At 35.1% G+C, this 27,784-nt stretch overlaps 2 protein-coding genes and 1 pseudogene across 5 annotated transcripts in view; 1 reads left to right on the top strand and 2 right to left on the bottom strand.

The window, feature by feature from the left end:
- Positions 1-279: 279 nt before the first annotated feature.
- LOC102592279 (E3 ubiquitin-protein ligase RING1-like) lies at positions 280-5,242 on the bottom strand. Its single transcript, XM_006359233.2, has 2 exons — positions 4,235-5,242; positions 280-680 (listed from the first exon to the last, which is right to left on the bottom strand). The coding sequence occupies exon 1, from the start codon at positions 5,201-5,203 to the stop codon at positions 4,235-4,237; it is 969 nt and encodes a 322-aa protein (XP_006359295.1). The 5' UTR covers positions 5,204-5,242; the 3' UTR covers positions 280-680.
- Positions 5,243-11,170: 5,928 nt separating this feature from the next.
- The window catches only part of LOC102589158 (uncharacterized), an 81,824-nt gene continuing 65,210 nt past the window's right edge, over positions 11,171-27,784 (top strand). The window contains exons 1-6 of one of the 4 annotated variants that reach the window (XM_006359226.2): positions 11,171-11,303; positions 15,518-16,251; positions 16,372-16,416; positions 16,980-17,357; positions 18,282-18,357; positions 24,404-24,490. In XM_006359226.2, coding sequence (XP_006359288.1) covers positions 15,628-16,251; positions 16,372-16,416; positions 16,980-17,357; positions 18,282-18,356 — 1,122 coding nt within the window. In that variant the 5' untranslated portion in view covers positions 11,171-11,303; positions 15,518-15,627 and the 3' untranslated portion in view covers position 18,357; positions 24,404-24,490. Of the gene's footprint in view, positions 11,304-15,381; positions 16,252-16,371; positions 16,417-16,979; positions 17,358-18,281; positions 18,358-22,193; positions 22,278-24,403; positions 24,491-27,784 lie in introns of those variants that run through there. The other 3 variants (XM_006359224.2, XM_015314340.1, XM_015314341.1) reach the window with 3 other exon arrangements.
- LOC107062993 (disease resistance protein RPP13-like) lies at positions 20,893-24,803 on the bottom strand (annotated as a pseudogene).

The raw sequence follows: 27,784 nt of genomic DNA, 5'->3' as shown, positions 1-27,784 counted from the left end.
TAGAAGCATATTTTTGCAAGTATGCTTCTAACAGATAGTAAAGTACACTGCAAAATTGGGCTTTGAGCTTCCCACTTGCCATACTTGAGCAACACGCACAAAGAAGTGCTCGTTTCCTCTCTTTATGTTCTGTGCTTCTAGCCACGCTTAATGGGTGGAGAGCTACAGAAACATTCGGAAAAAAATTACCAGCAGGGTGGTGTAATTGATAGCATCATCATAGTTAGAAGGGGTTTAGCAGACGAGACTAAAGAGTCCAGGCGCATAGCATAAATGATATGAAGTCCAATGCATTTTGAATGCCATAACCACACAATATAACAAAGCCTACTCCAACCACTATCATCATAGGCTTTTTGATGAGAAAAATATGTAGCAAAGAAATTCATCAACTATAGCAGCACAGAGATCGATCAAAACAATAATGTCAGATCAACTGCACAAGGATTAAAACAATCCGCAAAATTCGCGATTGATGAAGCATAAATGAAAACTTTGGACATCTGATGCAAAATGTTAAGACAAAAATCTTGTAATACTATCTGGGGTTTGTGTAGACCCTGTATCTATGTTTAAGAGATGAAACCTAATCCTTTACCTTTGTAGCATTTTCTAATTATCTACCCAACAACTCCTCCAACTTTGTCATGCATGATACAAGCTGCAAGCAAGGATACCACCTGTAAAACAGAGAAATCATTAATGATCAAATTCAACAAGGATTTAACACATGGCAAATCGTTTCCCAGGAATATGATACAAAATACATTTCAAAGTAGTATACCATGTTTGTATATACAAAATCAAAAACAAATTTGTAACATCTCTGGATATCAGCAACGAACGTAGGAAAGAGTTGGCAATTGAAGTGTATGATTAACACAACATAGGACATCAAACAGAAGTACCAATAAAGAGCATGAAATATTACCTAATTACTTACAAGACAAAGATCAAGAAGTTGTACCATTTCTTTACATCAGAGAAAATACTACATTGATGTTTACAGTACTATGTAGGTGTGATACATACATCAAGAAGGAGCAAAAGGCAAAAGTGTGTCCTATTTCACCCTAAGGACTAAGGAATCTAGCAAGAAGCGGAACTACTTTTGGACTATTTACAATCTAATGCAACATTTTCAACTACTTCTCAAAAGCATCCAGAAGGAAGATCAGCAGAGTAATTGAGTACCATCATTCATGGAGTCCTTAAAATTGAAAGGGAGATTAGATATGATAAATTGGCTATACCAATTTGTTTATTGATTCAACTAGCTTAACCCACCCAAATTTAGTCCAACCCGCCTATTTGACCCATATAAAACTTTAGAGTTCAATGGTGAAACATCATTAAAAAACATCACAAACCAAATACCAGCAAAGTGCACAAAATGAAGAAGACCAACAAGATGTACAATCTTGCAACTAAGAGCTCAACAAAGGCATAAGTTGCAATAACTCTACCATCAATAACCTTGGAAATACATGGGAAACTCGATCCTTTGACTAAAGAAGGCCGATTCCCCTAGGCAATTAAAGGGCTACGGCTTTTGCTAGGGCTCATAAACCCTTCCTTTCATTTATCAATAGGGCCCTGCCCTAGTCAGTCACTTTTCTGGGCCTTCTACGGATAAAAATACCGGGATAACCTCCTCTTTCCAACATTTGACAAATTTTAAAGATTTGGTCCCTTGTTTCCAGAAATGGCATAATATACATTTTGATGGCTAAGTATTTGTATGTACATATAAAGACAAATGCAAATGATTTCATACAAATAGAACATGTATTATGTTGTAAATGCCCTTGTAGTTGCACAGATATCAACATACAAGCCTAAATCAATTACTAGTTCTGCCACTGAACGTTATCTGCAAAGACATTTCACAACTACATATGCAGTTCAAAATCCCACATATAGAGTGAGAAAGTTTGTCTCAGCAATTTATAGTAGTTGCGCTCTAAGTCGCTCGGATTCAGGTGAGGGTGCAGATCTAGAGGTCTTTATGACCTAAATTTTAAGTTCGGGGATACAGATCCTTGTGTGGATACGGGATGCGGGGATTTGGCTAAACATAGAGTTATAAAACCTAAATAATGAGATATTATGTGGAAAACTCGAGGAGTAAATAATGATCAAGAGGAGAATCTTGGAATGAGATAAAAGAAAAGGGACAAAAATCATTGAATCTCTCCAAAATTTCTCCCTCTCCCTCGAATTTGGTCAGAGTACCCAAAACCAGTTGACCAGATCAGGTACGTATCCCACACCCAAACCCACGCTCATGTCGTGTCGACACGGATTCGGTACCGAAAGTGAAGAGTCCAAGCAACTTAGGTTGCACTCACTTGACATATCTACATGTGTTGATAACTTTATTAGTTGGTCTATACATAGAATACAAGCATATATGGGATTAATCATCACACTATTCCATAAGGGGAAGCCCCAAAGTCAAAAGTTGAAAGATCATTTTACCCATTAAAAACTATCCCAATAATGTTCTTGTACAAAATGTAATCACACAATATATTTTCACAATTAAGGCTACTCCATTAAATATAAACATTTTGCATGATAAATGAGAGAGTTAAATTATATATTGTGGAACGTGTGTGCAAGTGTATCTATACGACTAAAGAGGATGGTAAATGTATTCAATTAATGTACATAAAACGGGGAAAAAGATTTTTTTTGGGACATGGAAAACTGGGAAAAAGATATTTTATAATTAAAAATGATAGTAATGTCTCTTCCTATCCTTAATATACTCTTTAAATAAAGTGCAAATTTGAAAGAAAGAAAAAAGGTTCCGTTAATCTAACTTCAAAAGCAAATGAACACAGGGACAGACCCACGTGTAGTGTATCGGGTGCTCAAGCCCCCATTGCCCCCGATGAGAATTTTGTATATATATAAGGAAAATCTGTAAAACTAATATAATCTATTCGCGAGCAGACAAAAACCAGAAGTTCTTATGGGTGCTTTGGTTCTAGAGTTGAAATAAGAGTGCACTGATGGGTTTTGTCGAGGGTTCGAATCCTGGTAGGTGCTAACTATTTATCTTTTTTTGTTGGAAAAAAGGAAACAGAACTACTTCATACGTATACTTTTAACTGCTGATTTTTTTTTGCTCATTTTTTCTTTATTGTTTCCAATTATGTATTTGTCTTTCATTTACTAACTAAACTATAAAAACATTACAACGCTTCTAGAAAGAAACCCTTCTAGGCTAGCAACTTTATGGTAAAGAAAATGAGCACCCGCCATCTTCAAATCCTGGATCTTCCACTGAATGAACAGGCTATCATCATAATTCTATTATTTAAGTTGATTAAGTGGGAATTACAATCTAAGCAGAATGCCCATAAAAATGTACGATCATTTTCCCCTTCAAATTTTGTGCAACTCATCACATAAATATTGTAATCTTAATGAAATCATTTTAAAATGTTTATATTAATTAGCATGGTTGCACATGTCCAAAGACTAGTGAAAATATAAAACTGAAGAAACAGAACTGTTGTTAAACACATCTCCAATTAGTCTTCAGGTCATTTAATAGCAAACACCTCATCGGGTTTACGTAAGGACCGGCTATACACTCTGAACATGGAACATAGAAGTGGACCTAAATCGAGGCAGTGAATATAACTGAACTCAACAATTTCAGAATTAGGCACAGCTGATTGATTAAAATGTCTCATGAACACAATTAGGGACATTCCGACTACCTATTAAAATGCAGAACAGCAGTTAATCCACTTCCTAATCTAGAATTCTTTAAATTTACCAGAACCTTGGGTATATCAACTCCTAAAGTCAAGTGTATAAACTTCAGCTTTGATCAGCAAGTACAACAACTACAACATACCCAGTGTAGTCCCATACAGTGGGGTATGGGGAGGTTAGAGTGTACGCAAACCTTACCTCTACCTCAGAGATGAGGTAGATAGGCCGTTTCAGATAGACCCCCGGCTCAAGGCAAAATAGTACAATAACAGATAATGAAAGTACAATCGACACTACAAAGTAACAAAACAACAAGTAGGAACATAATAGTACTACAACAAAGTAATACTACAAACAAACTACACGAAATAACAGATAGTCACAAAAATCGATGAACAAGTACAATTATAGCTTTGATCAGCAAGTCACGTGTATAAATTTGAATCAAATGAACTGAACAATCAAATATTCAAGACGATTACGGTTTGTATATCTCTACCTAATTAGACTCCCTGTTCCGCTGCCCACGAGACTCTGATCCTCCCTGGCTAGATGATGATCCAAAACTCCCCAAAGGCCATGGCAATGATATTGTAGTAAACCTTCTCCCTGATTCCCCACTTCCAGAAGCAGAACCACCCCCGCTTGAGTCTCCATCAGTGTCTCTTTGCCTGTTCTCGTTCTCAGGATCATCCGTTGGCAACTCATAGCGACAAACCGGGCAAGAACTGTGCAACTCAAGCCACGGGACAATACAATCCTTATGATAAACATGTTTACAAGGCATCTGTTTCACATCTAACCCCATCTCAAAATCATCCTTACAAACAGCACACTGTGCCAGTTCAGAACGCATCAATTCCTCATCAACTTTGATGGTAGGGAGCCCCTCCACCGCTGATCTCGACGCCGGAGGAGTCCCATATCGGTTCGGATCATTTTCTGCTAAATTCTGGATCAATTGCTCAAACCCGGGTCCGATGAAATAGTCCCCAAAATTCGCCGGCAATTGGAACCCACTACCCCCGTTACCACCCTCGATAACGAACTCGAAACTAGCCCCATTAGCTCTTAGACCGGCCAGATGAGTCTGAAGAAACTCAAATGGGTTGAAATCATCAGACCCGGAGGACGTTTGTCTAGGGTTTCGGTTTGAGTTGAAAATAGCAGTGTATGGGGAAACACGAGAACCGGTGGTAGGAGCAGAATGCGGAGGAGAACCGGTGGTAGGATCAGAACGCGAACGAGAACCCATGAGTAAACTACTCAACAAGACCGAATTGGGGAAGTTCGGAAACATTTCCGGTTCAGGGTCCGGCTCTTCGTATTCTTCGATGAAATCACTGTTGCAAGTAGGGCAGAAGAGATCGCCTGTAGCAGAAGGGGTAATGGTGACGGTGTTACTGCATTTGTGGCAGAAATACAGCGCTGCGCCGCCGTCAGCGACGGTGATTCCGGCGGAAGACATTTTGATTCTCAGAACAAAATAGAAATGAAAGAATATAGGGCGGTTGAAGAGTCAAAATATATAGATATATATATAAAAAAAAAAAAATTGCAAAACCTATTATAATTTATTATTTTTTTTTTTAAAAAAAGGTCAAATATTTTCATTGATTATATGTCTTTTCATAGTAGTAATTTTTTTCTCAGTATGTACTATATATTTAACATCTTTCTTTATTTATATTATTTATGAAACAATCAAAGTCAAGCACCAATTTCTAAATCCAAATGTTAATACTTAATAGTTTAGATTAAATCATATCAAGTCAAGCACCAATCTCTAAATTTGAATCTTTATAAAATGATATGTATTTTCTTCTTTATAAAATAATATGTAATAAGCATTCAAACAATTTAATCTAAATGGCAAAAAGAAATTAGGACATGTAAATGGCAAACGGATGGGAGTAGTGTTTTTAACAACTAGTTGAGATGCTTATTACGTATCGTTTTATAATGAAGAAAATATAAAATAATTCTTAAATTTGTTTAACGAAACCTACTTTAATATTTTAATTTTATGAACATTTTTCAATTAAAATAACTTTCAAGTGAATTAAATATTACCTTAATGATTAACGTGATTAAAAAAAAAAACTCAGCTCCATAAGCAAAAAATTGAAGTTGAAAAACTAGTGAGTCCCCTTTTGTCTTCTTTCGACTTGTTCCATCCCCTCTTTGTTTTCATTTCCTTCTTTGTCAAATTTAAGATCTCTTTTTTTAATAAATAAAAACTTTAATAGAAAAATAATTAAAAATGAGTATACAATATTTATTTATCCTGAAACCTTTTGAGGGTAACAATTATAGAAAAATAGTGCCTTTGAACTATGAGATAAACATTTTGGGGAAAATCTTTATGAGTACTAAACAAAAAATTGAAGGGAATTTACAAAAATGAATAGAGACTGAATTTGTTCACTATTAATGTATTGTCAATGTATCGTTGAGTTAGCGTTTATGTATCGTGAGTGCATATCATTTTTCAATCATAAAACTAATATTTTGCATATAATATATACGGAAAAGGGTCAAAACTACCCTTCAACTATTCGAAATAGAGAAAATATACCATTCAATTATATTTTGGCTCAAAACTACCCTTTCCGTCTTACTATTGGTTCACTTCTACCCTTCAATTTAACGGAATAAGATGTGGCATTAACGGATTGAGATGTGGCATTCAATGTGTAAATTATAATGCCACATAAACGTTCACCTAAGCACACCCACCCCACCCCACTAAATGATCCAACCTCCCCTTAATTTCCACCATGGACTCCATAAACAATAATTTCTCCGGCAATATTTTGGCCGCACCAGACTTCATTTTCTCCGCCAAGATTTGCACATCCCCACCACGCCCTTCCTCTCTTTTCCTTTGTTACCACTCTCAAAATCCTTCTCACTTGGGTCAACCTTTTATCCAATGTCAATAGTGCTAAGATTGCCCAAAATTGTTCAATAACAATTGCTCTTCTTCTTCAAAAGCTCTATTGGACAAGTATGGATTTCTCCGACAGAGAATTCAATTGGGTTTGTTAAAATCAGCAACTTGACCTTTAGTGAACAATTATCTCACTGTTCATGGAATCGACGGTGTATTGGACCATCGATCTCGACTTGATCACACAATCAGAGCATTAAGGAGAAGACGATTCACTGTTGTTGCTAGTGCGTTAACCATCAAACGACCGGAGTTGTTAAGTTTCACTTCCGTTTCTATTTTTGTGGCTTCTGATATAGCTTTGTTCTGACAACTTGACGGATCTTGTTACGATTATCGTCACCATGTTGTTCTCCGACGGTGCCGTTTTGGGGATCTTGCTAGAAATGCCAAGGATACGATGATTTTTCAAATTATCTACTTGATTCTAGCAACTTCGTGCCTTCTCTGTCGTCAGCGACAATGGACATCCTTTATTCGGATGAAAGAAATAACGATTTTATCACCAGTGTTCTGTCAACATCTCCGGTGACAAGGGAAATTCATTTTTCGGATGAGATAATTAATTGTTATAACTTATAACTCCAGTGTTCAGTCTTGTTCGCCGGAGAGAATGGGGTTCCGCTATGATAATGAATGTTTTGGTGTTCAATCTCCTGGGCCTTTTAACGGGTAGGGATAGATCTGCTTAGGTGGACGTTTATGTGGCATTATAATTTACACATTGGATGTCACATCTTATTCCGTTAAACGGAAGGGTAGAAGTGATCCAATAGTAAGACGGGAAGGGTAGTTTTGAGCCAAAATATAATTAAATGGTATATTTGCTCTATTTCGAATAGTTGAAGGATAGTTTTGGCCCTTTTCCGTAATATATAAGATAATATTTCATTAACTTGAAAATTATTTAAGGATATTTAAGTGCTTGTGTAGTTACAATGTAAAATATAAACATTTAAGGTTCATTTTATGTATTTTCTCTTTTATAATATATTATATAATAAAATCTAAGTAGCATTTAAAACAAATATTATACTTAGGGGTCATTTGGTTACTGTATAAGATACTTCTTATTCATGTATTAAAAGTTGCATTAGCTTTACTATGTTTGGTAGAAGTTTTGTATTAGGTATAAAAGCCACATAACTTATACCATGTTTGGTTGGTAAGAATTTAAGGGGTCGTTTGGTAGTCCGCATTAAAAGAAATAGTCCATGTATAATGTATGGTATTATTTAGAACTATGTTTGGTAGGAATTTGAGCATATGTATAACTAATCCATGGATTAGTTATACAACCTACATGGTATTATAGGATGTATTACTAATACCTTCCATTTGGAGGTATTAGTAATACATAGGATATAATACCATGGGATAAGTCTATGTAAACACAAAAACAATCCCTCAAATCATTTTAATTATTTTATTTATTTTCTTGATTTTATGTTTTATATTTGTATTAGTAAATTTATTTAAATAAATTAGCTTACAAATTCTTTAGAGAGAGTTGTTTGTTACTAAATAAATCCAATACAAATTTGAAATGTAAGGTATTTAACATTTACTAATTAAAAAGGCAAATATATCACTACATGACGTTTGCGATCTTAATTGAATGAATTATATATATATATATATGTGTGTGTGATTTTCTAACTATTTGTATTTTGAACAATTTAAGAAATTACATACATATTAAAACTATAAGTTGCAATTTTTATGAGTAAATGTAGTTGGTTTATTCAATTTTATCATTGTTGACCGCCTTTTCAATTTTAAAAGTAGATGATTTATCTTTTTTAAATTGAAAATTGACATTTTGTGAGTGATCAATTTATTAAGATGACAATTATTTATCCTCAAATAATTCAAGTGAAAAAATAGGAAACATGACAACAAATTGTTCTTCTCATAGCTAGTTAGAAGGCCATAAAAAATAATATTGTCCGACAATTATCTACCTTGACCCAACTACATAATAATTCAAGGGTATAATTGGAAAGAATTTTTTTAAAGAGTTTTAATCCAAACACAAGATGACATTTGAAACAATGGACCAAACACTTGATAAAAGTAAACCCTGCATTACTAATCCATGTATTACTAATCCCTGCACTACTAATCCCTGCATTACTAATCCATGCGCTATTAATTTTTGTACCAAACAACCCCTAAATGTTGTATAAAAGTTATTCATGTATTAATTTATATGGTGTTTGATTGCACTTTTTGTAATCCTACATAATTAATACCAACATAACTTATGAGTGAATCTATGTATAAAGTTATACAAGGTAGAAGGTGGAATAAGTTATGTGGGTATTAGCTATACATGTAATTTCTCAATCAATTTGTTTGTTGATTCAAGAAAGAGTTGTGTAGTAATTCTAGGAATATTAATGATAGATAAAAATAGATCGATGTATAATATTTGAATGAATAATTTGAGAAAATAATGGAATTTCCATATTACTCGAGTATTTCTTCTTTTTAATATTTGGAAATAAAAATGATAAATTGCATATTTACCTTATTAATTTTTTTTAATTGGAAACTTTACTGTTTTCCTATCTACGTTTGTTGTTTTTATTTCTTTTTATATATTGACCATTTTCATTTCTTTTAATTTATTTTATTTTTTTAATTGGAAACTTTACTGTTTTAGGAATCTACGTTTGTTGTTTTTATTTCTTTTTATATATAGACCATTTTCATTCTTTTTATATACTTACAATTTTTATTTATTTATGCAAATATAAAATATTTTTTTAATATTAGAAATTTGATTGTATACTTTTTGACGGTACATATGCTAATAAAATATTATCATTATATATTATTCAATATATTCCACATTTTATTAGCATGTATTATTATTTTGTTATAATATATATTAATAATTTACAACAAGTTTAATATTCAATAGTTAATAATTCATGTATTGTAATCTCTATATAACTAAGGCAAAAGGGTTTGGTGGACCCTTGTACTTGTATGCGTTTGTATTGTGAATCATTCTACTTACCCATTTGTCATCTGGACCCCTGAACCCATCTAAACTCAACATTTTAAACACGTTTTCTGACTTGGCGTCCTATGTGGCAGACACAACCAAGGGGCGTGTGATACACACACCTAAGGAGCGTGAAATCTGGTTAAAAGGGTCTAATAACCACATTAGGGTTTTATAAAGTCATCTTCTTCCCCATTTGCATTTAACACCATTATTAGACAAATTTGAGCTTTTTCTTGCCTCTTTTTCGATCTTCTTTCTCCAAATTCCTTCTCTGTTTTTTTTCATCGTTATACTCTTCTTTTATTTCTATGCATTTCCAGTTAATTCTTTGCTTCATTTTGTGGTTGATCCTATTATAGTTTTTTACATCATCATGAAAGTTGCTTTTTTTTAGAATCCTATAATCTAATAGAAATCATGAAACATGTAATTGAAAGAATAACAAATAGAATCCCCAAAAAATCAGTATAATCGACTAAAAACCTAAAAATTAAACAAAGACATAAATAGAAGATGAAATCTAGACTAAACAACATACAAATACGAAAATAAGTTATAAAATTTACATAGATAAATTAAAAATCAAACAAAACTAACAAAAATACTCAAACAATTTTGTGGGAATGAAGAAAAAAGAGAAAGAAAAAATGTGGGTATATATAGCCACACACAAATACTGATCTAGGACAACGTTGACACAGTGTACACTCAAGCGACGAACCTCTCTTCTTCGATTTGGATGAAAACAAAGACGGATTGGTGTTTTTTCTTCAATGGAAAGAGTAGAAGAGGTTGAAAAAAAAATGTGTAAGGAAGATAAAAGAGAAATGAAATGAGATTGTGGGGGAAAGTGGTGGGTTTGGTGGCAAAAGGCAAATAAAAATCATAAATATATTAATTAAATAATAATAAAAAATAGTCAAGATGACATGAAGTGGTATGTATATACACATGTCATTTTATAATTATTTTTAAAATTACGTGTTCAGGCGCTTGTGATACACGCACAACTAAAGGGGTAAAAAAAGTGTTTAAAATATTGAGTTTAGATGAGTTTAGGGGTCCAGATGACAAATGGGTAAGTAAAAGGATTCACAATACAAACTCATACAAGTACAAGGGTCTACCAAACCATTTTGCCTATAACTAAATAATACATACATAACTAATATCCGTATAGCTAATACCCGCATAATTAAACTCAACATAACTAAACCTTACATAAATAAATCATGTATAACTAATACCTGCATAACTCTAACCAGTAACCAAACGACCCTTTATTTCACGAGCTAAAGTGAAATATTCTAAAATTAAATTTGAAAATTAAACTTTATACTTTATTTGATCAACAAGTATAAATTCATTTACTTGTAAATAAATATTATATAAATTTAATATCAAACTTAATTTTAGAATATTTCACTTTATCTCGTGAAATAAAAGTATAATATATGATTTAATTGTTAGTGGGATATATTCCCTGATACAATTGATTTCGAGTGTGAAGCAAAGAGATTATGAGATTTCTTCTCCGATTTGGAAGAATCGGAAGCTGCCGGTCGGCCATAATCCGTGGATTTTCACCTATTTGAGGTAAGAATCGAACCCCCAAACTGTGAATTTAGCTTATAATCTTCTTATGTATGAAGTACAATTGAATTAGGGATGAAATTGTGATAGGATAACTTTGGTAATTGTGGGTTTTCATTTCAAGCATATTTAATTGGGTTTTGTTGTCTAATTAATATGCCCAACCTTGATGTAAAAATTATTGTCAGAAATCAAGTGAAAGTTCCATTGATGAGCTGAATTGAGCTTCCATTGAAGCTTGAAGAGAGAATTAAAAGAAAATATCTTTTACGTCTGATTAGAAGTTCAAAAATGAGTGGAGCCAGGGGCTTTAGAGGTGAAGACAGGGAGCTTTAATTGAAGTAGGGGGAGAGGTCCTCCTTTTATCGTCAAGTGGCTTTCACTCATCATAGAGAGTTAGATTGCGTTAGTTGTCATCACAAGGATTAGGCCAACGGGTATTGCAAAAACTAGGCTATTGCAATTCTCGGCTAAGAGTCTGTTTGGATCGATTTATTTTAAGTGCTTTTAAGTTCAAATTGTTTAAGAACTTTTTTAGTATTTGGGTAAATTAAAAACTACTTATAAGCATTTGATTTTAAGCTAAGATGATAATTAATAAGTCAAAAGCCAAAAGTCAATCCAAAAAGGCTATGAGATATATACACACAACACCGACTAGCGAATAAGTTATAGAAAATGACGAAAATACCCTTCCTAACTAATTACCTAACTAATCAATCTCAACACCCCTCATGTTGGAGAGGAAGAATTCACTGCCAGCTTGCCAAGAAATGTGTTTAGTACGCTCATGAAAAACATGAAATCCGTCTATATGAATTGTTGTTTGGCTATCATAATACACAGGAGTAGGAGTGATGCAAGGAACATTGAGTTTTGTGAATACTCTTTTGTGCCAAAGTAACTCTCCGACCACTATTCTGATAGACCTGTACTCTGCTTCAGCAGAAGAAAGGGAGACTGTAGCTTGTTTCTTGGATTTCCAACTGATAGGACTGCTGCCAAGCATCACAATACAACCACTAACTGACCTTCTGGAATCTGGGCAGGAGGCCCAATCTGAGTCACAGTAAGCTCTTAGAGTAAATCAGGGGTTTTTGACATGAAAATTCCCAGGGTAGGATCAGTCTTCAAATATCCGAGAACATGCATTGCAACTTTGAGGTGAGGTTCTCTAGGAGCTTGCATAAATTGACTTAGAGTTGAACACTGTATGCTATATCCAGCCCGGTATTAGTGAGGAAGTTGAGTTTCCCACCAATTTCCTATAATAAATAGGATCACTGTGTAAAGGACCCTCAGTTGCCTTCAATTTGAGGTTGCACTCTAGTGGAGCTGCCACTGCAGTATATGACATACAATCAAACTCCTTCAACAAGTCTGGTGAATTTCGTTTGGAGATTATCACACCATCATCCCTGTAGAACAATTCAAAACCTAGGAAATAATGTAGCTGTCCCAGATCCCTAGTTTTGAACATATCATGTAAGAACGCCTTTAGGCTGTTGATTTCTGTCAGATCTGTTCCTTAAGTACTATGTCATCTACATACACTGCCACAAAGACTGATAAAGTGGCAAACTTTTTGTAGAAAAGTGAGTAGTATTCAACTGAATGTGCAAATCGAGTATAAAGTTTCTGTTAGCTTATCATACCATTGTCTACTTGCCTGTTTTAAGCCATACAAAGACTTTTTGAGTCTGTGCACTAGTCATGGAGCATCTACCTGCAAATCTTGAGGAGCATCCATGTAAACTTCTCCATGCAAGTTTCCATGGGGGAATGCATTATTGACATCTAGTTGATAAAGCTTCCATCGTTGTTCGACATCTACACTGATTAAGGTCTTGACCGTGGTCAAGATGACCATTGGTGAAAATGTTTCAGTATAATCAGTTCCTGCTGGCTGAGTGTACCCTTTGCCCACCAACCAAGCCTTGAACCTCTCTACACTTCCATGTGCGCTGTGTTTGATCTTGTAAACCCACCTACAACCTATTGCCTTCTTTCCTGCAGGTAGATCAACTAAATCCCAAGTTTGATTAGCATATAAGCCTCAAATTACCGTGTCATGGTTGCTTGCCATGCAGGATTCATAGCTGCTCCCTCATAGGAATTAGGTTCTCTATCATGAGAAATGTTTTGCATAAGCTGCTGGCTATCAGGATCCAGTGAGATGAGGGGAATTTGTCCAGTGTTGGTGAAAAGGGCACTGAGAGATGGAGAAGGTTCTTAGACCTGGTCTTTCAGAAGGGGAAGATAATAGACAAATTCCTTCAAATGAGATGGGGTATTGTGGATTCTAGAGGATCTCCTAGGTGCAGGTATGTCTAAGTGGCTACTAGAAATGGATGGTGGCAAGGTCTTATCAAGGAAGGATGATCGATGAGGTTGATAGGATGATAGACTTTGATCAGCAAGTAAAGGAGCATCATTGGTAGGACTGGCAGTGTGAAGTGTTAATCTGTTCTATACTCTATAGACACAAGAGAAGCAGTAACAAAAGGTGGAGAGCTCTTGGTGTGCAATTGACATTCATCTAAAGTTTTTAACTCTGTATATTGTATAACATTGATATCACACATAGCTGTGGTCTTACAAGTATCACACACATTATTAGATGAACAATTATTCATAGGTTGAGAAAAAGCAACAGGAACGTAAAGTGAAACATGACATGACTCAGTGAATTGGCACTTTGAGCAGAGAAAGTATATTATGAAGTTGGGTTTGATGTCTAAACTATGTGTTGCTTTATGGATTCATTTGACGAATTGAGTAATTTGCCGGGAATTGCTGGACTTGAACTGTGACATTTTTTTTTCCTTCACAAAAAACATGATTTTGGAAGTTTTATTGTTAACTGTGAGCATCTACGTTCTATGGATTTTAATTTCTTTTCTCATCTCAAAGAAATCAAAACAAGATATAAGAAAAAGAGAGCAAAACAATAGAAAGCACTTCAATGCAGCTTCAAAACTTTTTTTTTTGGGTATTCAGGATCTAAGAGACATGTACTTTGTCAACTGCCTCTTGTGAAAAACTGATGTGTGACATCTTCTTTCTGTTTTGTTAGTATTTTGTAGTGGTATTTAGTGTCATTTCTGCCATTGATGCAATCTTGATATTAATTACTAGCATGAAATGAATGTGACACAGCATTTAAGTAGATGGAAGAGGGATTAAAGAGGGAGCCATCTGGTTAGCTTAAAGAAGGCCCTATTTCAAAAACATTTAAACAGTTATGCTCTTTAGTGTGTGTTCATCGGAACTGGGGGTTATCCATGATGTTTTCTAACTTGCTGAGTTTCTCCATATCGAGCAATTAATAGTCTTAAGTTTATCAAGTTAGTTCTCTGGGGAGATATTCAGATTCAACAGTAACATATTACATAAAGCATTATCTTAAATGTGGATAAGCAATATAACATACCGCAGAACAATTAATTCACATTAACACCATCATTTATGCATAGAATCCCAAAAAAAAGTCTCTTCAAACCAATTCCACACACTAAAAAAACCAAAAACAAAAAGAAATTAAACACTAAAAAACCAAACCAAACAAACAAAAAACTGAATGTTGACATTAACTCTCTTTGGCAGCCCTGAAATAATCAGTAAAGCGGCAGAAGCCTGATTAATGCTTCTACAATCCAACTTCATCTATGCAAATGTCTTCAAGTGCTTGTCAAAAAGGGATCAATAAAAGACAGCTTCTTTTCCTGTTTTACCCAAATTGTATGACACTGTTTAATATAATATCTAGTATTCAATAAAAACGAAAAGATTTATCAATTATCTAAAATAATGATTAACTATAATGTTCAAGGCATTATAGTTACAATCTAAGTTTTTTTTTATAGATTAGGTGGGGAAGCTACAATCTTAAAAAATGTTACACATAGTTTTGAAAATTTTATAATTTCTCTTCAAAGTTATATATGTTATTACTACTTATTCTTGTGTGCTTACCGGTACCCGCTTCATAAGGACTTCCTATAATAAAAGCCCAAAGTTTGTAGTTGATGCTTAATCATCGGAAAGAGGATTTATTTTCTCCTTTTGTTTACTTTTATAGGGCTCACTTTGAGGAAGGTGAGTGCTCAAATTCGTCATTCTTTTTAGTGGAAAAATACGTCTCGAGATGATGGAAATTGCATCCCTTTACCACTACGTATAAGCTGCTCAGGCTGATTGAGTTGTTTTCGGTACAGCTTTTAGCTTGAATATTCTGAGTGTCCTCCTTTCTCTCGAGTGAGTAGCTTTTACTCTACAAGAAATTCATCTGCTAGAGTAGTTCTGCAAAAGAAAAGCAATCAAAATAATGGATGATCGGGTTGTTATTGACAAGGGTGGAACAAGGCAGTTGCCTCAGTGGATGTTTGCTACATCTGCTGCTGATCAAGTAAAGGAAAAAGTCAATACTGATAAAGTAGACAATAATAATACTACAGAGGAGGAGATTGTCACTCAGAGGCAGAAAAACAGAAGGATTAAGGATAAAAAGGAAACATTCACTGAGGAGTCGTCCACTCAGCTTCCAATATGCCAAACAACAAAAAGAATCAGAAGAAAGTTAAACCTACCAAATGATGATTGTAATGATGAAAGCGCTTTAATGGGGAGTGAATGTGACAACAGGAAAGTAAATGGTGATGGAGCGGTTCCTATGTTGAGGAGACAGAAACAGAAAACGAAGAATTCCAAGACTGAGGGAGTTGTTGAGATGGAAGAGTCAACAACAGAAGCAAGTGATAGAAGCGGCTTAAGGAAGAGAAAATGCAGCAGGGTGAAGGTAAATTCTAGTGAAACTGGCCCTAGTTTAAGGAGGCAGAAACAGAAAACAAAGAATTCCAGGAATGAGAATTGTGCTGATGTTGAAGAGTCAACACCAAAAACAGATGATGAGGATTTGACTGTGGAAGATCTAATGCACATAGCGGAAGAGGTGACCTCTATAGTTCTCTTGAGGTTTCCTAAACAATTCTTCAAATTTACCATCTAAAGTAATGATCACATTTGGCCAGAAATGTGTTAGCTCAGATTTTTTTACTATTCATTTTTGCAGTATGCTGGTGATGCTGATGAAGATTTAATGAGCATTGCTAAGGAGGTGATTATTGATATCTAAATCTTACTAATTTTTAAACATCTTAATCATTTACTAAAGCTTTAATTGCTATTAAAAATGAGAGGCACTACTTCACTTTCTATTTAAAAATACGGAAATAAGTTATTAATCTGTGGCATTTGAATGATTTGTAAAATATATGTGCTGTCTTGAGTATTGTCGTGCTTTTATGTGGGAGAGGCATGGGGCGAATCTCCTCTTCTCTTCTCCTTATTTGTAGCATTAGTTAGTATTCACGTAGTATCTTATTCTTTAATATTTACTACTACCTGTTGCTTCATTTGCTTTGTTCATCTTGCTATTTTGCTCTCGTTATTTCCCTTCCAATCATGCTTTGATTACACTTCTTTTGAGCCGAGGGTAGGGGTAAGGTCTGTGTACATCCTACCCTCCCCAGACCCCACTTGCGAGATTACATCGGGTAAGTTGTTGTTGTTTATGGTGTCTTAAGTGCTCTTGTTGTTTGGTATAAAAAATTGATACTTTGACTTTTGTTGTAAATATGAGAATTATTGGTTGTTATCGTATTTTCCATTTCCTGGCAGTATGTGAATGAGAATGAGCAAGCTACATCAGGCAAAGGAAAAAGTGGTCCAACAGAGGATGCTATTTCCATGTCAATAGGCTCATTAAGTGAAGTTGACAATCAATCTTTGAGAAGAGAAACAAATTTTGATTGTATTTCAATTCAAGAGAGAACAATTGAAGATGCTTCTCCTAAGCTTAACACGTCCGAGAATCCGACCCAAGACATGTTAGATTTGTTTCTTGGTCCCCTGTTGAAGAAAACTCACGAGGAGAAGAGAGTTGAACTGGTCAGAGAAGAAATGAGTTTAGCTCGTGATCTGAACAAGAAAACCCGAAGTAATCCTTCTGAGGATCGACCAGTTATGGTAAAGAAGAAAAGCAGTCTCAAGGACAAGGTATCACTATTTCTTGATTAATACTTCTGAAGGTAGTTAGGTAGAATGTTTGGAAGAATAATTTAAATTAAGTATTGGAAGAAAATTTATGTTCACTTAAACATTTACTTGTCTGCTTATAAATCCCATGAGAGGATATCTTTATTTGTAGATTCTTCATAGTAGTTTTCTCTTTGTCTCATCATTGTACAGAAATTATGAGAACTTGATATCCAGTTATATAAAGAAGGAATATTTTTCCTTGGAAATGAATGGACTTGAAAGAAAGAATCCTCAATAGCTGTGTATTATTTTTTGTCAACTATACCTACCAAAATGTTATGTCAGAGTTAGCAACTATATTGAAAAGGCATAATACATAAACAAACTTGATCTCAACTGGCAAGTAAACACTCAACTTTGAGAGTGCACATATAGACACCTCAACTTGGTCCTAACTAGCAACTAATCACTCCAACTTGTCCTTCCTACACCTAATGCTGACGTGCCACATAAATTTTGAAGGTGGCTAGATGATCATTTTGTAAGTTGGAGTGTTCAACTAACACAGTGGAGACGAGTTTAGGTGTCTAGACACTTGCCAGTTGAGATCAAGTTTGAGTGTCTATTTATGTATTTTGCCTACAAAAAACTATACAAAAAATATAAATGGTATAGTCATTCTAGGAATCTAAATAACATTGTGAAAGATTTAAACAGTTTAGATGGCAAAATTAACTATTATCTTCATTCATCAAATTGAGAACAATAATAATCAACATACAAAAGTAATCTTTACTCTCTCTCTGCAACAAAGAGTATATTCTCGCCTCTACTTTAATTGTAGAATTATATAAGATGAATCGATCTAATATATATATATGAATGAACTAGAACAAAATCTTTTCTTGTATCAACACCCTCAAATGTGAGGGCTTCTTCCAGGATCGAGGACCAGTGAGTACACTGAAATTCATATTTCTCGAAAGAACCATAATTCGTGGATTTTCACCTATATGAGGTAAGAATTGAACCCCCAACTGTGAATTTAGCTTATAATCTTCTTATGAATGAAGTACAATTGAGTTAGGGATGAAATTGTGATATGATAACTTAAGTAATTGTGGGTTTTCATTTCAAGCATATTTAATTGGGTTTTGTTGTCTAATTTATATGCCCAATCTTGGTGTAAAAATTATTGTCAGAAATCAAGTGAAAGCTCCATTTGTGAGCTGAATTGAGCTTCCATTGAAGCTTGAAGAGAGAATTGAAAGAAATATCTTTCGCGTCTGATTAGAAGTTCAAAAATGAGTGGAGTGAGGGGCTTTAATTGTTGTACTGGTGGAGCTCCTCTCCTTATAGTTAAGTGGCTTTCACTTCTCGTAGAGAGTTAGAAAGCGTCAGTTCTCATAACGAGGCTTAGAGCTTTAAGCACTTTTTCTAGTGTTTGGGTAAATTAAAATACCACTTATAAGCATTTGATTTTAAGCTCAAATGATAAAAAAATAATCAAAAGCCAAAAGTCAATCCAAACAGGCTCTAAGATATATATATATATACACACACACACAACACTGTGTAGCTAATTAGTTATGGAAATGACAAATATACCCTTCCTAACTAACTGACTTGACCCTTCTAACTAATTAAATACTACTGTTGATAGCTAATACAAGGACTACCACTACCACCAACTAACTAACTAATCAATCTCAACATCCCCTTCAAGTTGGAGGGGAAGAATTCACTGCCAACTTGCCTAGAATGGCAATGTGCTTGATCCCTTTTAACGATTTGGTTAATACATCAACTAACTGTTCAGTAGTGGAGATATCGTGAAGAGTAATGATCCCATCCTGCAGATTATTTCTAACAAAGTGACAATCTACCTCTATGTGTTTTGCACGCTTATGAAAAAACATGATTTCTGGCTATATGAATTGCTGCTTGGCTATCACAATATACAGGAGTAGGAGTAATGCAAGGAACATTGAGTTTTGTGAATACTCTTCTGAGCTAAATTAACTCTCGAACCTCTATTCTGATAGACCTCTACTCTGCCTCAGCAGAAGAAAGGGAGATTGTAGCTTGTTTCTTGGATTTCCAACTGATAGGGTTGTTGCCAAGCATCACAATATAACCACTAACTGACCTTCTAGAATCTGGAATCTGGGCAGGAGGCCCAATCTGAGGTACAGTAAGCTCTTAGACTAAAATCAGGAGTTTTTGACATGAAAATTTCCAGGGTAGTATCAGTCTTCAAACATCGAGAACATGCATTGCAACTTTGAGGTGAGGTTCTCTGGAATCTTGCATGAATTAACTTAAGAGTCACAAAATATTTGTGGTTTTCATGTGTGGGTAAGTGGTATGGTCCCCAAATGTCTATGTGCAGTAGGTCAAACAGTTGGTAGAGGATGTGGACTTTTGTCGAAATGGTGATTTGGTTTGCCTTGCCATGGGACAGATTTGGCACAAAAATGGTTGCTTAGGTGCAAAATGGGCTGGTATGGAAGACATCTCCTCGTTTTCACAAAAGGATCATGTCCCAATCTGTTATGCCACAAAGAGTCTACACAATCTCCATGAGAAGAACAATTAACAGACTGAGAATTAGAGTGAGAACAGACTCCTTTTATTATCTGAATGAGAAGCATTTATAGATGAGGGAAAATAGGATGGGGTATAAGTCTCTAACTATGTGTAACATTGATATCACACTTGGGAGTTGTCTTACAAGTATCACCCACATTATTAGATAGACAAGTATTCATAGGTTGAGAAAAGCAACAGGAACAGAAAGTGAAACATGACATGACACAGCAAATTGGCACTTTGTGCAGAAAAGGTATATTATGAAGTTGGGTTTTGATGTCTAAACTATGTGTTGCTTTATGGATTCGTTTGACGAATTGAGTAATTTGCTGGAAATTACTGGAAGTGAACTGTGACATTTTTTTCCTTCATAAAAAATATGATTTAGAAGTTTTATTGTTAACCATGAGCATCTACATTTTATGGATTTTAATTTCTTTTCTCATCTCAAAGAAACCAAAACAAGATATAAGAAAAAGAGAGCAAGACAATAGAAAACACTTTAACGCAGCTTCAAAACTTTTTTTGCTATTCAGGATCTAAGATATATGTACTTTGTCAACTGCCTCTTGTGAAAAATTGATGTGTGTCATCGTCTTTCTGTTTTTTTATTCTGTAGTGGAATTTAGTGTCAGTTCTGCCATTATGCAATCTTGATATTAGTTACTAGCGTGAAATGAATGTGATGCAGCATTTAAGTAAACAGAAGAGGGATCAAAGAGGGATCCATCTGGTTAGCTTAAAGAAGTCCCTATATCGAAATCATTTAGACAGTTATGCTCTTTAGGGTGTTCATCGGAAGTGGGAGTTATTCACCATGTTTTCCAACTTGTAGAGTTTCTCCATATCGAGCTATTAATAGTCTTTAAGTTCATCAAGTTAGTTGTCTGGGGAGATAATCAGATTCAACAGTAACATATTACATAAAACATTATCTTAAATGTGGATAAGCAAGATAACATACTGCAGAAAAATTAATTAACACATTAACAACATCATTTATGCATTGAATCCCAAAAACAATTCTCTTCAAACCAAATCCATACACTAAAAAAGCCAAAAATGAAAAGAAATTAAACACTCAAAAACGAAACCAAACAAACAAAAAACTGAATGTTGAGATTAACTCTCTTTAGTAGCCCTGAAATAATCAGTAAAGTGGCAGAAGCCTGATTAATGCTTCTACAATCCAACTTCATCTATGCAAATGTCTTCAAGTGCTTGTCGAAAATGGATCAATAAAAGACAGCTTCTTCTCCTGTTTTACCCAAATTGTAAGACACTATTCAGTATAATAACTAGTATTCAATAAAAACAATTTTTTTTATCAATTATCTAAAATAATGATTAACTATAATGTTCAAGGCATTATCATGTGTCAACCAAATAATAGATTGCCGATAAAACTCAATGTGTTTTTGGTACGAAGAAAGTCATTTTCGAGGTAATTATTTGTCGTATTAGCTTACCAAAATATTTACCATCAAAATGGGGAAAATTTTCATATTAGTTGCTCCAACTACCACAAAAACACCAACATGGGTTGTAGTGAACGTGCAGTGGTTGGACTGCTTCACCCTTAACTAGAGGTCTCGGCTTCGAGCCCTGGGTACGGAGAAAACCCTGTTGGGAGCGCCACCCCTGAATGGGCCCTGCAGTGCGCGATCTGGATTTAGTCGGAGCTCCAATGTGGGCTCTGAGACACCAAGTGGGAAACCAAAAGAAAAAAACTAACACAAAAACATTTTTACTGATCTATTAGTAATCAAAAATTTCATCAAGAAACTCTCTGATTTGCAAATATTATTATTGGGTTTTAATATATCTATTTCATATTTTTTCGCTCACCAATTAAACACCGAGAACATTTTCAAAGTAAATATTTCCCATAACAGTCATTCTGCAAGAAAAAACATTCCATGAGAAATGACTTATGTTATACAAAGGGCACTGCCACTCGTATTTATTTATATACAGAAAATTAGTTATAGTTGATTTTCAGGCAGTTGATAATGTAAAGATTCTTTAAGTCCTTATACAATAATACAAACTAATATAAAACAAAGCATCTTATTCAACTGTTTTTATTTATTATTTATATATATAAAAAAAAGATAAATCAACAAAACTATATAAAACTAGTGAGGAGGAGGAATTAAAGAAATGTTCAATGGGGATCGGGATTTATTACCTCTACGATTATCTAAGACAGTCTCTCTTCAATGTCTCCACGTCTTTCATTCTCTTTGGAATCTCATGTAGCTTTGGACAACGACGGATAGCAAAACCTTTAATATGAGGCATGGCACTTGTGGCTAAATGCCATCTTTCTAAGTTCTCAAGACAATCAAGACGAAGGATCTCCAGTTGACTGAAGCTGTTGTCACTGCAAGTGATTTCTTTTCCTCCGTAAGCTCTAAACAAATCGAGATTCCTTAGACTTGGCAGCATCCCTAGAGTAGGCATGGGATCTTCTGTGAGTTCTGAGCTAGAAAGGATCATCATTATGATGGAATTTGGAAATTGGTCCGACAGAGGCAGCTTCTCTATTCTCCCTTGTAACCACAATTTGTGGAGCTTTTGACAAGAATAAAGAAATTCAAGGGCTGGGAATGATTCACAATCTTTACACAACAATTTGAGAGAGCTAAGGTTTTTCAAGCTACTAATGTTGTTTAGGGAGTAAGTTTTGGTAATATCATGCATGGTTAATTCTCGAAGATTGACTAAATCAACAGGGTCAACATCTTTCCACTGATCACAATGGATGGCTTTAAGAACTTGAAGACTAGTGAGTTTGCTAATAAGTTTCAGAGGTTTTGAATACGAAACAACTAAATGCCTTAGATTTATTAGGTCAGCTGTTTCACGGGGTAGTTGGCAAAAGTATCCATAGTCATTGACAAGAGTGTCTGTAAATTCTTGAGGTTGCCAATAGAAGAGGGAAGATCACGGATACCTCTCAATCTTAAGAATTTGAGGTGGTACAAGCTTCCTATGGCATCAGGTACTATAGACATATTGTCAACACGCATCTCCAAGTACAACACATATAGATGTTGGAACACATTACGGAACTTTATAGGACCCATATTTAAACAATCCGGATCAAGGAACATAAGTGACCTCAACTTCAAGTTGGAAAGATCAAGTGTGAGATACCTTTTTCCTTGACTATGAATGGCATGTCTGAGACACAAGGAGGATATGGAGTGCTTTCTTGGATCATAAATGTCAAAAGAGTTTACCTCCAATGCTTTTGTACAGCAAGATCGCGAAGTAGATCATGAATCCTACATTTACTAACTTTTTCCCAAAATGTTCGTACCACTTGTATCAAGCTTCGTCTTATCAGTTCATTCAAGAAGCCTTCAGCAACATCCTCCATGATTTCTTCTCCTGTTGGTATGAATCCTTCAGCCATCCACAACCATAATATGTGATCAACATGGACCTCATGATCTTCTGGAATAATACCAAAGTACAGGAAACACTGCTTGAGCTCAGTTGGCAAATCGTTGTAGCTCAATGATAGTATGTAGGAAATTTCAATAGAGTCATCTTTAATGTGCTGCCAAAGGTGGTCCTTCACCCTTTGCCATTCTTCTAGACCCCTTTTATGTGAAAGTAGTCCGCTTAATACAACAATTGCAAGAGGTAAACCTCCACACCTGTCCACCATATCCTTAGCTAACCTTTCCATTGCTGAGACCATTGCCTGAACATCTAGTAGTTTCCTACAAAAGAGATCCCAACTTTCTTCTTGGCTCAGAAAACGAAGTTTATAGACAAAACCTTTGTTATCTGCTCTTTCAGCGACATCTTCTTTGCGCGTGGTAATAACAACTCTGCTGCCATTCTTGCTGTCTGGAAATGCTCGTTTTAGACTTTCCCATGCTTCTCTATGCCATAAATCATCGACCACCACAAGGTATTTGGGTTCTTTTAAAAGATCACGAAGGTAAATTTCTAGATCTCTCTCTGTCATCTTTTCCAACAAATCTAGAGTTTCCTTGGTGCAACCTTGGATGGATTTTATGATATTCCAAAGGAGATCCATGGTGTTGTACTCTTGAGAAACACATATCCAAGCACGTGTAGGGAAGCTAGAGGCAATATTAGGACTGATGTATAGGTTTCTCGCAAGAGTTGTCTTGCCTAATCCGCCCATACCATAAATGGAGATGACGCTTCGGCGAGGCTCTGGTTTGAGAAGTTCAGCTAGCAATGTTTCTACAATATCCTGATAGCCAACAAAAATGTAATCCTGGTCATCATCCACATATGAGGTAGTTCTCCTCAATGTTCTAACCATGTCAGACTGATTGTTTGGGCGATTACTTGGCCCTTCTCCTGCATTATTGATATCTCTAATATCATATGTCTCTCGTTTGCGAGAGATATCCATGATTCGATGCTTGAGTGATTGGATCTCCTTTCTGACGGTGTAGAATTTTGTCTGCTTCCTGCAGATGCAAGTGCAAGCTTTCAGACGACTACCTTTACTAGCCTCGAAGCTATAAGTCTCCAATATAGCAACGGCGTCATTAGCAACAGAGCTGATCTCAAACACCCATTGTTGAACTCTTTGATCTACAACTTGCTTTTGTTCGGCATCTTTGAGGAAAGACTGCACGAAGAACAGCTCATTTCGCAGCCACCGTACATCCTGTCTGAGACTTGAATGCAGGGAAGCTTCCTGTATGAGAAAATCCCCCAGTTTTTGAACTGCAAATGACACAAAGGCATCAACCATCTTAGGCGTTTGGATCTTTACTGTAATGAAGAGATGAAGAAATATGGGAGAAATTCAAATCAAAGTTGGCTGTTAATTGCTGCCTGGAAGAAGTTTGACGCAGAGTTAAGTATATTTAGTTTTCTTTCTTTTTTGATAAAGAAGTATATTTAGTTTACTTTTCTTCTCTTTGATTAAAGCCTCTTTCTCTGCAGTCAATTTTGGCTTTGCATTATTCCATCAGAATAATGATCAGTCAATTGTGGACACATTCCTTTTTTTTACTCTTTCTTGCCTTTTTCAGTGTAGATGTATTTTCAACCACTTAGGGAGTGTGAATAAATCTGAATGATTAAGATCTACTATTAAGATATTTATTTAAAGATTTTTATGAAAATAGTACGTAGTTCAACCATTCCATCATTCAACCTACCGCCTTTATCTAGACGTCCACCGTTTTCAACCATCATTATTAGCCACAATCACCATCACTATCAATCACTACACTCAATTGTCCCTATCACTAGCTGCCATTTACAATCATCTTCACTGACCATCATTACCACGAGTCTACAACAACCACTAATCACCACATTATCTTCATTGTCCCCATTACCATTAATTATCACTATTTTCCAACATAACTATTAACCTCCACTGCCAACACCATCACCACTAGCAACTAATCCCACCCCATCATTTGTCAACACCATCCTTAATCGACTTCCACAAGCATCACTGCTAGTCATCACTGTTTTGAGTTATTATATGTTTGTGGACTATAATTCTATAAAGATTTATTATACCATAATATTCTTGGATAATAATTACAAAAAGTTCATTTCAGAATCTTGAACTTGAAATCTCATACTTATTTAATACTCCTTCGTTTATGACAAGAAACAAAATGTGGGCAGTGGCAGAACAAGAAATTTATATAAGGAGATTTTTAAAAAAAAATCTTGAATGTCACACTTATAATTTAAACACATGACCTAAAGCCAAAACAAAAAGAAACATGCTTATTATTTCTAAAATCTGACTTGCTCCATGTAAATCTCTTGAAATGCTTGGCAAAAGTTCCACACCTGCCAGCTGCTGCTTCTCCTATTCACAAAATTGTAAGACACTATTTAATATGAGGAATAGTATTCAATAAAGAACAAAAGATTTATCAATAACCTAAATTGATGATTAATCATAATGATCAGGACAATATCAAGTGTTAACCAAATAATAGATTGCCAATACAATTCAGTGTGTTTTTGGAATGAAGAAAATCATTTTGTTGATATCTATTGTTTTGTGTAGTTCGATTGTAATATAATTTGGTTGTAGTACTGTTCTGCTTTCATATGTTGTTTTGTTACTACCTATTGTCTCTTCTACTTCCATTATGTCTTTTTCTAGTCTTTTTTGTCTTGAGCCGAGAGTTTATCGGAAATAGTCTCTCTACCTCACCTTTGAGGTGGATGTAAGGTTTGCGTACACTCTACCCTCCCCAAACCTCATTCTGTGGGAATACAGTACTGGGTATGTGGTTGTTGTGATACAAGACAAAATCTCATGCATAAGTGATTTACCTATAGACAATTATTTATAGTTGACTTCTTTTAGTATGTTGATAGTGTATTAAAAAATGTACTGTCATAGTATAAAAATTAAACATTATACTAACAAATCTGCGGCAAAGTGAGTAATTAAAAGGAATTAAAGAAATGTTCATTGGGGATTGGGATTTATTACCTTTACGATTATGAAAGAGCTGAAATAGGACATCATATATGCTTGAAAAGCTTCATTGAAAAGGAGTTCTCTCCACGTTTTTCATTCTATCGGGAATCTCATGTAGCTTTTGACAACGCTGGATACCAAGACCTTTAATCAGAGGCATGGCACTTGTGGCTAAATGCCATCTTTCTAAGTTCTCAAGACAATCAAGACGAAGGATCTCCAGTTGGCTGAAGCTGTTATCACTGCAGGTAATTTCTTTTCCTCCGTAAGCTCTAAACAAATCGAGATTCCTTAGATTTGGCAGCATCCCTAGAGTAGACATGGGATCTTCCATGAGTTCTGAGTACCGAAGGACCATCATGGCAATGGAATTCGGAAACTGCTCTGAGAGAGGCAGTTTTTCTATTTGCCCCTCTAACCCAGGTTCTGACAAGAACTAAGATATTCAAGGTTTGGGAATGATTCATAAGCTACACAACACAATTTTAGAGTGCTAAGGTTTTTCAAGCTGCTAATGTTGTTTAGTGAGTAAGTTTTGGTAATCTCATGCATGCTTAATTCTCGAAGATTGACTAAATCAACAGGGTCAACATCTTTCCACTGATCACAATGGATGCCTTTAAGAACTTGAAGACTAGTGAGTTTGCTTATACGTTTCAGAGGTTTTGAATACGAAGCAACTAAATGCCTTAGATTTATCAGGTCAGCTGTCTCGCGGGGTAGTTGGCAAAAGTATCCATAGTCATTGACAAGAAGTGTCTGTAAATTCTTGAGGTTGCCAATGGAAGAGGGAAGATCATGGATACCTCTAAATCTTAAGAACTTGAGGTGGTACAAACTTCCTATGGCATCAGGTACTATAGACATATTGTCAACACGCATCTCCAAGTACAACACATATAGATGTTGGAACACATTATGGAACTTTATAAGACCCATCTTTAAAAAATCCGTATCAAGGAACATAAGTGACCTAACATTCAAGTTAGAAAGATCGAGTGATAAATATCTTTTTCCTTGACTACGAATGGCATGTCTAAGACACAAGGAGGATATGGAATGCTTTCTTGGATCATAAATGTCAAAAAAGTTTACCTCCAATGCTTTTTGTACGGCAAGATCGCGAAGCAGATCATGAATCCTACATTTACCAACTTTATCCCAAAATGTGCGTACCACTTGTATCAAGCTTCTTCTTATCAACTCATTCAAGAAGCCTTCAGCAACATCCTCCATTATTTCTTTTCCTGTTGGTACATATCCTTCAGCCATCCACAACCATAATATGTGATCAACATGGACCTCATGATCTTCTGGAATAATACCAAAGTACAGGAAACACTGCTTGAGCGCAGTTGACAAATCATTGTAGCTTAATGATAGT

Source organism: Solanum tuberosum, unplaced genomic scaffold (assembly GCF_000226075.1).
Source record: "Solanum tuberosum cultivar DM 1-3 516 R44 unplaced genomic scaffold, SolTub_3.0 scf00296, whole genome shotgun sequence".
NCBI lineage: Eukaryota > Viridiplantae > Streptophyta > Magnoliopsida > Solanales > Solanaceae > Solanum > Solanum tuberosum.
Note: the sequence above shows the minus strand (reverse complement) of the source record. Positions and strands in the feature narration are given on the sequence as shown.

Coding starts and splice junctions, on each gene's coding strand:
- LOC102592279 (XM_006359233.2), bottom strand. CDS start 5,203: ATGTCTTCCGCCGGAATCACCGTCGCTGACGGCGGCGCAGCGCTGTAT.